Consider the following 16,179-nt stretch of genomic DNA (forward strand, 5'->3'; position numbering starts at 1 on the left):
TAACAAACTATTGCATTTGGTTATCTTGTTAAGTTATAATAAAAATCAAACAAAAATGATAATAATCATATTAGACTTATTTCTACCTTTTAAAAATGGTATTAGAAATGTTATCACTATTTGTGATGTGGGTTACTTATATCTACATAAGTAGTATATAACGGTGATCAGACATAAAATGTATTTCAGTAGAAGATCAATAAGAAAAGAATGGAAACGGAAAGAAATTGGTATAAAAATGCATGAATAATGAAATCTGAAACAATAGACCGATACTTGCAAAAGGAACAGTCAAGTTTGAGACTATGGATTGATGTTTTGCAAATTAACTATTTACTATATAGTTCTCAGATTTTAGTGAGATGCACTGTAATTTCACATCAAATACATTCGATTGTCCCCACTAGTGTTCTTGTTCACTACACATTCACCCACTTATATTAAAATACTTTTAAGTGATCAAAGTCCAAGTTGGTATTGGTAAACATAAGCAAATGAAAATTTCACTTTAAGGATTATCTTTATTTAATTATTATTACGTTTATACATATGCAACCTAGTTATTACTATATCTGACCTTATTCATATTATTCTACATATTACATAATTTATGACTTGTAATAACATTATTCTCTCTCTCACATCATGTTCATCATTTACCTCACAATTTCATTTCACTTATAAACTGATTCAAGTTAACACTTTATATTAGTCAACCCCAACAATAACGATTTGATTTGATGTAACAAACAACAATCCTCGATTCGCATGTTATGATTTTAGATGATGTACTCTGCCTTAAATCTGACCAATTTTATGGTTAATTAATTTGGATATGAGATAATTGTAGAACCCAATGAGAAATTATTGAAAAGAATGTTCTTCGTTCATATTTCGATTTGCTTTAATTTTGGCGAAAGATTTCTCTATACTCATCACAGACTTTATTGACTATTCGAATGCCTTAACTTTACCAACTTCAAATCAATCACAGAATAGAATTTTTCACTAAACACCTTTTGATGATTGATTTCGACATTCATTTCGTTTGGATTATCATTAGTACGAAAATCATTGATAAATATGTAATACTTATCAAAAGAATTCCCCAGATATTTAGATTTTATTTTGTTTAGCGGTGTTAGCGTTGGAAGTCTTGAACTTTACAATCAAAAGTATTTGTCGCTTGTTTGCTTCATGAAAGATTTTGTGATATGGAGAGCCAAACAGCAATGGTCTGATGAGGAGGTCAATCGACGGCAATCACAAGTCACCTAAAGGACAAGTACATTTCACTGGCTAAGAAATGGATCAATTTCCTAAGGATTATAGGTGTACATATATGAATGATTATTAGAAAATTGTATTCTGTAGTCCAATACACCTCACTCACTCTTGTGCTGTTGTTCAAGTATTCAGCGAGGGGGGGTTACCGCGTAGCATACGTGTTTCATTACTGGGTTCCAGACACAACATTTTGTGAATTAGCGGTTTTCTTAAGGACTCTATGAAAGATACAAAGGAGCATTTCATCCCTGTGTATGTAGGATTTTCATAATGGTTGCTTAATAATAAAACACTATGCAGACAACGGAGTAATGGTATTTAATCAGGCATGTTCAACAGAAATATAGGAAACATCTATCAAAAATACATATCTGTCCTTAATAATCAGTTTTATTGAATTGAAGGAAAGTAGATACGTGAAAACAAACCACCAAAGTAAGCCAAAACCACGTATGATGTTGTAAACTTTCAAACATAAAAATATTCACAACAAAACATAAATTAGAAAGAGAATTTGTATGGCGATAAAAAATGTAACTGTACCGTTTTAGAGTAAAATAGCTCCATAGACTTGGAGTGAATAATCAAACATCTCACACGTATCCAATTATTTCAGTAATACCTTCTGAATCAATTAAGAAGGATTACACATAATAATGACTTGTATATGAAGACGACTTTAAATATGCTGAAGTTTTATTTATAAAAGCAAACAATTGGCATAAAACTTAATCTTCAGACCATAACTCGTATGAATTAATTTTCAGGATTGTATTTTACTGAAATACTAGCATAATTTAACTCTATAGTGTTTTCTTTTCACTAACATAGTGTAATTTATTTAAAAATTCCATTAGATCTGTTTGTCAACTTAAATCAAGTTGTGTAAAAAATCTATGAGTTGTAAATTGATTACATTGTATTCTCTAGTTGGTTGGAACATTTGCATGCTTTCCGGACGGTATATTATGTTAAAACTGGTTTATATTATAATATTCCTCCTCAAAAACACATTTCATGATAACCTTTCTTTTACCAAAACAGTTTATATGATGTTGTAAATAGAGAAGCAGTCTCAAAACAACAGTGAAATAAACCCAATTTCATTAGTATACATTAGCGAAAAATGTTATATCTTTAAGATGTATTATGTGAGTGGTTAGGCTCTTCAAAACATGGATGTCAGTATATTCGCTATAATATTCTGTTGCTTTCTTATTTGTGCAAATTATGTTTTTAGTTGTTATCTTTATAATTGATGATCGAGAAGAGATCAATTAAGTAAGGACGAGAATATAAATAGCACTAAATTATATTCCGGCAATTAGATTCACTAGCATATGTAAAAGTAAAAAAATAATTAAACCATGATTGTACTGCATGGATATAAGTGGACTATAATAATAATGGTATTGGATTAAAACCGGAATAAGACCCGTTTATAATTGCATTAGATTTATATCGACATTCGTAATCGCATATCTAGCAATTGTAGTGGAATAAATCCAGAATTGCTTTAGAATTGTATGATCAGCATTGCACTGAAATAAGAAAATGAGATAAATAGATAGATGAATGGATAATTGATTGATAGTATATTGAAGTGATTCATTTGTAAGGCATTTGAAATATCCACACATTTGAGCGCATGTTCGCTGAAATAATTGAATCAATGTATTCGACAGTTACATACTCGGTTGGATGTCGTACTCCAAAATGATTTCACGATACTTTTCACTTAATATGCCCTGTATCAAATACCATACTATTCCAACTTAACAATTCAAATTTTATATTTATCTACTGAACGTGTATTTATGGTCATTGGAATGCAAAACGACAAATGATTAACTTCTTCATGAAAAGTTCTAAACACCTTACAAATAACTATGCGGTCCTAATTGATATATGTAAGTCTACTTGTAAATTCATCTAAACTCACTCACCCGTAAAAATGAAATTCTAAACTATTGACATATATGCGATTAATTTAGTGAGCGACAAAACACACCTGATTAATTTCAGTTGTTGAGAACTTCTACATGGATATAAACATTTTAAACTTGCTTTATCTGGCCCTCAACTTATGGTTTAACTCTTAAAGCGTTTTTGGTTGATTAGATAAATTGATTTTGGTGGCTCCTATGCTTGAAACATGAGGTTTAGTAGTCATAACTATGGAGAAGTACGTTGAATAAATTTACTTTTTTGCAATTTTTCAATTTTAATTTGCCTAAGAAGTGTAAACATTTGTGGCAGTCCATACCTCTGTAAGGTCAACATATTTAGAAATTTGATATCCTATTTTGAAGGTTGCAAAGAAAAGTAACCATACCTTTTCAAAACGACTTAGTATTCAGACTTTTGCCGATTTAATCATTCTCAATTCATCTTCGATCAGTTAATTAACTATCTACCGATATTACTACTTCTAATCTCAGTAGCTACACTGCCTCCAAGTGAATTAAGATTCACTCACGAACACAAATTAGATTCTGTAAGCCAGGAGTAAATATATTAAATTAGGTAGTAAACACATTTTCAGGTTAAGTAGTAAATCTCTTTTCATTTACTTACCGTACGGTGTGATTACAGTGCTATACCTTATCAACTTGAAAGCATTTACTCCATCCAATTGAAAACGGTTATTATCGCTAGAATTACTAAATAAATATAGTTATCTAAGTTACTCACTCTGATACGGTAATACACACTGTTAAGCCAGCATTAGAAAAGTATTAACACCAACTAGCTTTATCAAAGAAATGAGTACCTAGTTAGAAGTCAGGCTATTATATACTTTTGACGAGATACCATTACATCTTACCTTTCTTATTGAACCATGAAGTTACAAATGATCTTACATCAACACTATACAAAATGAGTAAATACTTCTACGCATATATATTTTTAAACTGTGCTACTTTTTAGAGCCGTAGTCTCCAAAGTTCATACAAAAATTGCCATGGATATGAACAAACAAACACGATGACGTTTCACTTGCCTTGCCAATCTTTCTATCGTTAAAACTTTGGAGGAAAAATGTGATACTATTCTTATCAAGCCCCCTTAAATAAAGGGATCTTTACGAAAGTACAAACTGGAGTAATTATCAATGGACTAGTCAACTTTCTGTCTTCATTTTAAAGTTTATGATGAGCGCACGCTTTTTCTTTTTGCAGGTTAATGCCAGCCTGAGTACCATGCCACTACTAATCCTACAAAAGTCTTATCTAACCTCCTCCACTTCCCTAGTGATAAAATACGTATATGCTAGACATTTACCTGTCAGCGGGTAAACTCTAAGTTTGATGTCAGAGATATTAATGTTCCCTCTATTTTTAGGAGCATTGCCCATCATATCCAAGTCACTGTATTTTATATAATTTATTCGTCAGTCTTAATTATAAGATCTCATCTTAACATGCTCCATATTTGCTAAAAGGCTATTAAGAAAAAGTTTATCAAGGGGGATTGCATAGGTCATTCGTGAGATAAGTTGGTCTAGCTTCAGTTTTAGTTATGGAGGTATGGTAAGATTCGTCACTCGCGAATTCTCAAATAATGTCATCTATTTTTATCATAATGATAAATATATTCGGCTTACGTGAGTTCCATACACTTAACAGGATTAGACTGAATTTATTGAAATCCTCTCTCACGGCGTCAGAGCTTACTATGACTTTTAAACTCAGTAATGCTTTACTTTATATGCCACATTAATGATTGTACAAAAGAGACGTGCATTTTTCTATAAAAACATGCTGTTCTACATATTTTCAGGACGTCCTCCGCAGCAGATCACTATAAAACTTGAGGAAAATTTTTAGGTTCTTTTTAAAGCTTAATTTAACATAGATACCTTAATTAAAATACGATCATATAATATTAATGATCTATAAATATTTATTAAGCATAAATATTTCTTAAAATAAAATAAAAATATTGTTCTGGTTCCCGAAAGTGTAGTGGCCTCTCGGTCAAAAACCTTAAGGTTCAACGTGAACTAATGATCCTGTATGGGCATGCCATAGTTGAATACCTTTGACTCGAGTTAAACGCGTATCTGGGTACTTTCTTCCGCCACCAACTTCACATTCCTTTTTGTGTTTTGCTAATGGTGATGCAGTATGGTATGTTATCTTTCTAGGTAATGGTGGCCTGAGTTTTGATGATCGAAATTTCGTGTGGTGCTTAAGTAAATGCGAAGACGTCACCATTTCATTACAAGCAGCCTTGTTTTGAAGAGTATCGACGTCACCAACTTGCTCTTCTCGATAGAAAAAGCCATACTGCTGATTCGTTGTTTGTGGCTTTTCTTTGGTAAAGTAGTTATAAGTCGGTGGGCCCAAGTGGTTATCCATTCGAAATTACTACGGTGACCGTTGCTGTGGTACTTAGTCTTCAATATCCAATACCTGGCTATTGTATAATTTGATTGACTTTTTTGAGCTCGTTTTTTTGTTGTTTCAGTATGCCATCAGGCCTATGGAGATGTCCAATAAGAGGTATAACAGTCGCTCGACTTCACTAGTTCCAATCAGTTTGAGAGTTTGTTTATCTTTTAATCCAAGTGTATACGACTGTCCCAGGGTAGTATATTTTCTGGAAAACAACATCTTTCACATTTTAAGGCAAAAGGTCGGTTGGTTGCAATATGAGAACAGTAAAAAAATAACTTGACTGCAGAAGAGTTAAGAAACGGTGGTTGTTTGAAATAAATAAATTAACTAATTAGTAATTTAATCTGTGCGAACAGACCGATGAAGGAAGAAAGGAGATACAAGGTTATCAGGAGCAAGATACGAATAAGCTGAAGGCATGTGATACTGATGATAGTAGATTAGTAACGAGACATGCATCAGGAACAGCTAGTCCTAGCAGATAGTTATCCGTGGTCGAAAACGTACTTGTTAAATCTCCTCCTTAAGCTATCATCTGAAAATCCGACATGAATCACAAGTTACTTCTCAGTGTTTCGGTGGATTTAAGGTGTTACTACGGCATCTTCCAGAACGTTAAAAATGAGCAGTTACGTTCATTTGTTCACCAGAACTCCGTTTTTGGCAGTCAAATCTCCAGTTAAAACCCTCTCAACTGCAAGTTACTGGACGAGAAGGTGGAGTGACAGCATCCACAAGATGATTTTATGACGAGTGATGGCAAAGATTTAGCTTTGTGTGGAAATTAACCGCTTTTGGAGTTTTGAAGTTGGTTAATTTTGAACTGCATCCACTCTAGTAATCTAACTTATCAATATGTGACATGAAATACTACTTTGTCGTCGATGTAATACTCAGAATAATGACGACTTGGGTGAACGACATATGGTCTCGGATGAAGATGATTGTGCTTTTACTACCATTAATCACGATAAACATACATCACTACCAAAAATCATTATGATATGAATCGGATGCTCGATAATCGACGCTGAGTTGTATATAAGTGATTTCGTGTTTGTCACTCAATTAATTGAATTTTAAATTTACTGAAGCCCGAGGATGCACAATTCACCCAGAATTTGTGTGCTTCAGTGAGTGAAATGCTTTTAAGTCCATATTTAACGTCAATTTCACAAATAGAAACATGTAGTGGCTATAAACGTCAATACATACACACCATTTTGGTCAACATTTCGTATTTATGAACATAATTATTCAGCGCGAACTTTATTTGAGGAATTTCAACACATTTCACAATGATTTGTGTACGAGGGAAACGTCAGTTCGGAAGTCATAATCATCATATATCGATATGTAGTAAATGGCAAAATTTATTTTCATCGATGATTCTGTGGTTGACGTCAATAAGGCTTCAACTACCAAACCAGTTATTCTACTGTAATTAGTGGCATAGAAACAAGATTATTGTTCATAGTGCTAAGTTTTGAGTTGCGAGTTATTCTCTTAAGTTGTGAATTCATCATTGTTAATAACCACTTGAAATAACAGCAAGCAACTTTTCAGACGAATTTAATTAATAGTCTTGTAAGTTTGATGGTAGAAGATCTAGTCCATTACACAGCAGTGAAGAGAAGTTTGTACGCCTTATCAAGAGATATCATGAAATTAGTGTGCCACAGCAATTAACTTTTTAGTTAGAAAATTTGATGTCTTGTAGAGACTACACAAATCGCTTTACAAGTAAGTCTAAATATAACAAGCCAATTTTCAGGAATGAAATGCAAAACTTCTGGTTTCTCATGCTCTACTTAGTATTCCGACTAACTTTAAAATTTCATGGGATACTAAACACATTGCCACTTTTAGGTTGATGCGTTTTGATATTTTTTAAGACAGTTTCATAAATTTGTCTTCCAAATGTAGCGACTGATGAAATATATGGAGCAAATACTTTAGGCACATTTTATGCGGTGATAGTGTCTAAGTGGTGAAAAGGTGAGTATTAAGTATCGTGTGGATGTTGGAATAACCGTAAAACTCCGTTGCCTAGAGGTGTCCAAACAAGCCAAACTTTAAATAAAATGATTGAGGCTGTACTAGGGTATAATATTTGGATGCACTACTAGCTTGTCAGGCAAAGTCACTTGATACACGAGAGACTAGATTCTAAAGTGAATTTCCACGAACGTACTGTTGACATTTACATCATGAAACTCAAGACAGGTCAAAATAAAACTGTTATGAACACCTACACCCGTCAGCAATAAAAATCTGTTTTTCCATACTGCTGCGAGTACGAAAAAAGCAGTCAATACTCCGTGAACGGCCTGTTAGATATAAACAGAGACTGAATACAATTCTTCGGATTTGAAGCAATATCGAGGCAACCTGCATGGAATGTGTAGAACTATGGTCTACTATGATATTAGTACCGCTCTAATAATATACTTATTATCATACACAAACATCTTATGGGTACATAAGTGTTGTGAAGAAACCATTTCGGATTTCGTCAAAAATGCAATAATACACAAGTTTCAATAATGTGAGCATTATATTTGCATTTGATAGAGTGAACAGGACAAAACTGTGGAAGCTTCCTCAACACTACAGCGTACCTGAGAAGATAGTCGACATCATACGGAATTCCTATGATGGATTCAACTGCAAAATCGTTCATGGAGGACAATTGACAGACTCGTTCGAGGTAAAGACAGGTGTTAGGCAACATTGTTTTCTCTCACCACTTCTCTTTCTCCTGGAGAACAACTGGATCATGACGACGTCAACATCTGGGGGGAAGCATGGAATACAGTAGACAGCTAGAATGCAACTGGACGATCTAGACTTCGCAGATGATCTGGCTCTTCTATCTAACCCATCTAACCCATAAAACAACCTTTTTAACTATCTGATTTTCTTGTAACATGGACCTAGTAGAGACAGTGTATTCCAACTATGGGCTTTGATTAAAGCGGTATTCATACTTGTCACAAACGTAAGAGAGCCTAACATCACAAAAGGAGGGAGGGTGACGTTACTGACCAGCAAACATGATGGTGGGGAGATAACTTCAATCCACCCATGTCTGTGGGGCAGAACATTTTGTTTAATTACGGCTCCTCATAGTTTAGTGGGATGTCACGAACTTAAGGTATTAATGCTGATTTATCATGCAAAATACCTCATTAAATCGTGTTACGAACGTTGAATTGATTTCACCTCTTACCTAGTGATCCTATTACAAGCAAACTAGACAATTCGCTAATATACGAAACCTACTCAAGACCCTATGATACCTAAAAAAATAATAATACAAAAAAAAATGAAAAGGGCTTCAATAGCTTCGATAAAAAAGGGAGATAGCCAATTGTATATCACAATACTGTTTTTAGCACCATATTTTATAACCACACATAATCCTATACTCTCAGCTCCTTTCTGAATCTCCTCCGTTTGTCAGCTGTTTATTCACTTATACATTGTTCAACCGGACAAGGGCGTGTATCTAACCCACCTAGATAGCTATTCTTCAGTCCAAACCTTGGTTTGGATCTTACAATATTAAACAAACTTAGTTTACATACAAGCAGACCAGATGGCATCATACAATGAAACAAAAAGTAACATTTATACTTGATCGATCCAAAAAGTATCCATGGGTATGGGCGTAAGATCCTTTTTGAAGGTTTCATGTATGAAAATCCCTCTATGTATACACTTGTAATTTATTCCTGTTGAGTCCTTCAGATGCACATTCTGTTAATTTTTGATCCCATTTCAGATGGTACTAATTGTATTTTATTGTAGTTTTTGTTTTTCTTATCCCTTCACTGAGTTTCGATGTGTTTTCCTGAACCTTATTTGTGTTGTTTTAGTTTTAGTTAGTCATGGAGGCAGCCATATTGATTCACTGCCCTTTTTGATTGTGTTACTTGCACTAACTATGGTTGTGCATTTCTGATTGTGAATTGAAGCGCTCTACCAGAGTTCCAAACGCTCCGTGTTATGACAAATTTAAATGTTTCATTTCGATCAATCTATACGTGATCTATCCAGGAAGGATAGAACAGTATTTATCTATAGCTTTTGACTTTACCACTGATTGAACAGATATTGGTCAAATAACTGAGTGGTAATATTCGTTTAGGACCGTAATCTACCCAGTTTACTGGTTTTGATTTCCGCTGGGCGATAATACGTATCCAAGCTATCTAGACAGTTACTCTTCAATACAAGCCTAGTTTGGAATCTACAATGGAAGAATGTGAATAACAAACTTCCAACGGATTAAAAAAGGTAAACTGAAAAATTAGTAAAAAGGAGATGCATATAATAACCTATTTGTTTATTAATTATACGATTTGAGTATGCACATAATAACAATCCACAAATTACCCTCGAAGTTACCATTTGTTAGTTCTTCGTTCAGATATTATACAAATGATGGAGAAAATATCTGAGCGATACGCCCTCCAGCTGATAAAGTCACTATCACAATGACATGCTCATAAGATCAGTCAGATATCCAACATATTTAATGAACGTGTCATAAGATTTTGTGAACCAACTTACTTCTTTATGCCCTTCTTTGTTCGGATTTAAAAAGGTTCCCGTCAACCCGTAATGGTGTTCTGTCCAAAAATAACAAAAATTCATTAATTAAACAGCTCAAAAGGGAGCAGTCAGCTGTTCATACTAATACAGTTTTCTAACACGTAGAGAATAAATACCTAACACACCAGCTACATCCATAAGTTGACTGTTTCAAAAATTGTAGACAATACGGTAATAATAACTCTAAATAAACCGAAAGAAGAGCAAAATATTCATAGGCACAGTTAACGACAGATTAAACGGTACGTACAGAGAACGGACAAGGGAATATTTTTCCTACCTAAAATGGCTATACTGAAACAAAGTGCACTTGAGACAAACCTAGGAAATGTTACCATAAAAAAACACAGTCTCCAAGTCAAATGAAAAAACTTTCCACTTGGTTCTTCACAAGCTTACTAGACCACATTTAGATTCTAAAGATAAAGTTCTTTTATCTTCACTGCAAATGGACACCATGGACTCGAAGTCAAATCTTTCAAGGGACACTCTGAGCCATTGTATCATATCCGAGGAAGGTTAAATTATGGGCAACTTCTGGGGACTATTTATACACTGTTATTGTATATATTCTTATTGTATAATCATTGAGCAACTAGATTATTTATTTAAACTCCTTTTATCATGAGCTTTTATTTGACCCATTAAATGCTGTTATACGATCCACTACACTCAAGTTACTCCCAAAGTATTAGTTGCAGTCTCTCACAATCACAGCCATTTTCTGGCTTGGTCTTGTATATTAATTATCTTTTACTGTATGGTGTGATGTGGCCTGGTGTGCCTCTTTATAAGCCACGTACGTCTGAAATATATGATTAATATAGTGGAGGCTTACATTAGTGTTCTGGACTCAACAGGCAGGGGTGGACGAGAAAGACCAATAAAGATTCTGTGCTTCTCGCACTGGCCAGCACGTCATTAGTTTGGGACAGTAGTAAGATCGTGTAAGTTGTGTTATGATTGGCTGCCTTATCACGTGAGAATTGACAGGCCACAAGTCATAACAAGATGGATCTTTACCCTCTAGCATACATGCTACTTAGGAGTGATCTTATATTTTGAAGCTTATATTTTGTGCTCTGAGAACACAACTATGAAACTTCTGACGTTTGGAACAAACTTGACGTACACGTCCTATCAAGGTCGTAGTTTACAGCAAGCTCTCTACGATTTCACTTTATAACAACTATAAACTTAATAAGTTGGAAAACATTTTGTGAACCAACAAATGTTGTAATTTATAGATCATGCCTGTAAAAACGGTGTGTGCCTGCACATGCAGAAATATATTATTACATTATATTATATTAATACCCTTCGTCATCTTGTTGAAGGACTATTCGAACTCAGTTTGAACTCAAACTTTAAGGGAAATACACGGAAATCGGAGGTAGAACGCAGTCGCCGTTAGAAATGCCCAGGAAGTTAGCTTTCGCTCAAGATTTAATAGATGTTCATACTGTAAATTCAACAGCGGGCATGCAAGGTGGTCAGGTACGTTACATCCTCCATTAATTTCGTGTAACGACCATAAACATTTCGCCTCGACATCGTGTGGAGGGTTAGTTAATCGTCCTGATAGCGTTTTGTTGGATTTGGGCACAGTATGCTCTTTAATCAACAGCACTATTGTTTCTAATGATGTGTCCCTGTGCGATACTTATAATGTACATCTCAACACGGCAAACGGGACTTTGATAGCTGTTACAGGCAAAATAACACTGCAATGGACCCTTGAACAATCGACTTTTATACATCATAAATTTCTCATACAGAACCTATCTAGGGACGTTACTTTAGGTACAAACTTATTGACTGAATGTGGAGAATTTTTAAGCTTGTAGGAAAAGGTATGTATGGTCCGGAATTCAGTTTGGATATTGTGTAGATACAGTGGAATGCTAATCAAACGGAGACAAATAATATTTCACTTTTACTGGCGAACTGCCCTCCGAGATATTTAGGATTATTAACAAGAACTTTAAAGAAATTTTATGACGTATTTGCCTGAGAAACAAAAGATATTGCAAATGAAAAACCATGTAGTCCTCTCCCTGTCGTTTACGTGTACAGTTTAAAGAGGCTTTTAACGTCATGATACAAGACATGTTAGGTCGTAATATAATCCAACGTCCACATCACCTTATACAGGGCCAGAACGTCGTGGTAAAAAAGAACGGGACCTTAAGACTATGCATCCATTATCGAAAATTCAATGATGTCACAAAACGTCGCTCCGTTTCATTACCACAAACAGACAATGCATCAGATGCGCTGACCGGTTTAAATAGGTTCTCAACACTAGATTTAGCATATGTCTATTGGAAAATTGTAGTACATCCAGATGGTCGACACAGAACGGCTTTCACAATACCATCAGCTCTAGATTAATACCAAACAATGACTTTTGAACCAAATAATGAGCCCTCTACTTCCCAGCGAATAATGTATACAACACTATCAAGGTTAGTGCTACATGCTTGTTTGGTGTATCTGGATGATTTTATAGTTCATGTGTCAAGTTTTCGGAAGCATTTAGAAAATCTGGGACGCCATCAGAAATTCGATTTAAAAGTACAGAAATAGAAATGCTTCTTTTTGAGGAAGTAAGTTATGTTCCTAGGTTACGTCGCTGATAGTCAAGAAATACATTTAAATAGCGAAAAAGTCGATGTCATACGACACTAGGTTGTTCCACAAAATGCTCATCAACCCCGCGATTTCTAGGTTTAGCAGCTTATGGTAGAATTTTTATCCAAGGATCTTCGGGGGTTTCAGCTCCTCTTCGTGACTCGATACAAAAGGATGTCAAATTTAAATGGACTGATAAGTACCAGCAATTTTTCGACCGGTTGAAAGAGTTGTTGTGTTTGACGCCAAATTTAGCATATCTGGAATGTTTCCTGATTTCTGGTCGTTCCATCTTAGACACCGATACAAGTAACCAAGCGTTACCACAAGTTTCTTCAGACAGGAAAACAAGGGTCATTTTGTACGGAAGCCGAATTCTACGTAAATCGGAAAAAAATATTGTACAACACTCAAAGAGATGCTAACAGTCATTTGCTTTGTGCTTTACTTCCGGCAATACTTATTGAGACATAAGATTGTTATTACAACTAATCACAAAGGTTCAATGTTTTTACATAATTATAGAAATCCGGAAAGGAAAATCGCTCGATGGCAAGAGCGCTTACATGAATACGACTACGGATGCATTCATAGTTCCTGTAATCAGCATCAGAATGAGGATGCTCTATCACGTAAGGCAGAAGAACCTCATGAAAACTGCCCTTAGTGTGTCACACAGATGACTGGTATAATAGAGTTGAAAATTACGTGAGATATTGAATTAGCTCATATTCAGAGAACGATCCGGAAACTGCACTAGTGTATAACTCTTTGAAAAACCAGGATTCTTAGACACCTTTAGAAGAAATTCAAGGTGTGAGTTTGAAAGGTAGATGTCTATGGTCCATGTGGAAATCCCTAACAACGATAGGTGGAGTATAATATTTTCGTCATGGACCATGTTATTCTAGACAACTAGTAGTTCCGCAGTCTATGATGGTGGTGTCTTGTGTGATGTTGACGATCTCAGGTATATCATAGTGTTGGAGAAGGTCTTACAAGATTCTCCCATCCGCACTGTCAGACGCCTTGTCATAGTCAAGGAAGTTGATGTAAGGTGATAAGTTCCATTCAATTGATTGTTCAACGATGATCAGTAGTGTTGCGATTTGGTCTGTGCACGACCGATCCTTACGAAATACGACCTGTTGTTCTGGAAGCTGGTCGTCTACTGGGTGTTTCATTTGGTTCAATGAAACTTTGTCGAAAACTGTTCCTGGTACTGACAATAGTGTGATTCCTCTATAGCTTTCACATTTGCTCAGATCTCCTTTCTTGGGCATCATGATGAGGTGTTCTTCTCTCCAGTCTACTGACACTTGTTCTTCCTCCCAAATGTTCCTGAATAGAACATGGAGCACGTTTGTAGTTGCCTCTACGTCTGACCTCAGTGCTTTAGGCAGTATATTGTCGGGTCCTGCTGCTTTTCCACTCTTGATTTGCCTGATGGTTACCCTGATTTCTTCAACGGGGTGACATCTATGGGAACGTTTTTAGGTGCCGCTTCGATATCCGCGGCAGGTCTATTCAAGAGTTCCTCGAAGAATTTCATCTATCTGTTCCTCTTTTCTTCGAATCTGGATGATTTGCCTGCCTTCTTTATCCTTGGGTGGCCTCTCTGGTTTGCCATATTTCTCCGTCAGTCTTTTCATTGTCATGTAGTTGTTCCGTATTTCCTTCTGTCGCAGCTTTATCATTTGCCGTTGCTAGCTCTTCCACGTATAACTGCTTGTCGGCTCTAATGCTTCTCTTCATTTGTTTTTTTTGCTTCTATGTATTCAGCTTGTGCCTTAATATTCTCTTTTCTCGTTCGACTGTTGTTAATCACTGTCTTCTTTTTCTTCCTTTCTTGAATCTTGTCCAGGGATTTGATAGAGGTCCATTCCTTATGATGATAATATTTGTGGCCCAGAATCTCCTGACACATTGAGGCTAATGCTTCTTTGATTCCTTTTCAGTTGTTCTCCATAGAAGTTTCTTCTTTGAGTTGATCCTGTAAGGCTTGGAACCTGTTGTTGAGAGTTATCTTGAATTCGTTGAGTTTGTCAGTATGTCGAAAGCAGGATGTACTGAATATTTTCTATTCTGTTTTTCCAATCGTCCAGTGCTGCGTTAGCTTCAGTTTCATCTTGGCAACCACCAAGTAGATGGTGATCCGAAGCTGTCAGCTTCCCTTCCGCTTCTCACATCTCCCACTGACCTGAGTTTTTAATGATGCAAGTATGATCTATCTGGTTCTCAGTGGTGTGGTCCGGTGAGATTCATGTAGGTTTGTATATGTATTTATGTGGGAATATTGTGCCGCATATAACCAAACCGTTGAGTGCATATAGGTTCGCAAATCTCCCATCATTTTCGTTTCTTTCTCCTAGTTCATGTCGTCTCATGATGTCTTTAAATCCGGTGTTTTGCACTCCTACTTTGAAGTCTGGGTCTCCCATCAAGATGGTGAGATGGTTCCTAGGCACTTAGTTATGATTGATTGCAGCCTTTCTAAGGCTGATCTTTATTGTCGTCGTTGATATCAATGGTGGGTGTATAACACTGGATAACATTCATCACGATTCCCTACTTCTTTGTTTTAAAGGATTCTTTGATGATCCTGAACCCATGAGATTCTCATCCTATAAGTGCTTTCGTGCTCCTTTGAGCAGTGTCAAAGCAACTATCTGACTTTGCAAAGCATTTTCTTCCTCGTGTATAGAGTACAGCAGCATCTTTCTCGAATCTACTGTTTTCTGTCTGGCTTGAGTCCGATAGGTTTTACTGAGCACAACCAAGTTGTATCTCCTCACTTCTGCAGCTGTTTGATTGGTCCTCCCACATTTTCTGGACATTCTGTGTACTTTTATTAGTTGACGCTCTGGTTGTTAGAATGGACACCGGCCTCTTGACTTCCGAAGAATCTTGACATTCATTTTGAGGCGTAATAATTCTTACTTCAACTCCTGGGACGAAGTTTAAATGGTTCGTTTTGTTTGATCTGGTTGAGGTTTTTTAGTAAGATTTTTTTTCCCACTGGACGGGGTTGCCGACTGCATGGTCGATCCTGCCCCTTTATCTGGGCTTGGGATCGACAGTAACTTTAGAAGAGCTACAGGCGGAGTTAGGCACAGTTAGAAGCAAATCGAGCTGAGAATATAAACACATCTCATCGAGAGATTTGCTCAAATGACAATTCCAGCCAACTGATCGATAACTATGATTCAGACCATGTGACAAAGTTTAAAATCTC

General features: G+C 35.8%; 1 protein-coding gene across 2 annotated transcripts; it reads right to left on the bottom strand.

The window, feature by feature from the left end:
* Positions 1-606: 606 nt before the first annotated feature.
* MS3_00002193 (uncharacterized protein) lies at positions 607-5,844 on the bottom strand. Of its 2 annotated transcripts, XM_051209765.1 has the most exons (3): positions 5,150-5,844; positions 4,994-5,099; positions 4,161-4,959 (listed from the first exon to the last, which is right to left on the bottom strand). In XM_051209765.1, the coding sequence occupies exon 1, from the start codon at positions 5,649-5,651 to the stop codon at positions 5,277-5,279; it is 375 nt and encodes a 124-aa protein (XP_051073110.1). In that variant the 5' UTR covers positions 5,652-5,844; the 3' UTR covers positions 4,161-4,959; positions 4,994-5,099; positions 5,150-5,276. The 2 variants fall into 2 exon arrangements, with proteins under 2 accessions (XP_012798626.2, XP_051073110.1); XM_012943172.2 differs by lacking the exons at positions 4,161-4,959; positions 4,994-5,099 and adding an exon at positions 607-2,828 and having other exon boundaries at positions 5,330-5,844.
* Between the last annotated feature and the right edge of the window lie 10,335 nt (positions 5,845-16,179).

The sequence above is a fragment of the Schistosoma haematobium genome, chromosome 1 (genome assembly GCF_000699445.3).
Source record: "Schistosoma haematobium chromosome 1, whole genome shotgun sequence".
Classification (NCBI taxonomy): Eukaryota; Metazoa; Platyhelminthes; class Trematoda; order Strigeidida; family Schistosomatidae; genus Schistosoma; species Schistosoma haematobium.

Bases quoted from the DNA above. Each gene is read 5' to 3' on its own strand.
- MS3_00002193 (XM_051209765.1), bottom strand. From the start codon at position 5,651: ATGGATAACCACTTGGGCCCACCGACTTATAACTACTTTACCAAAGAA.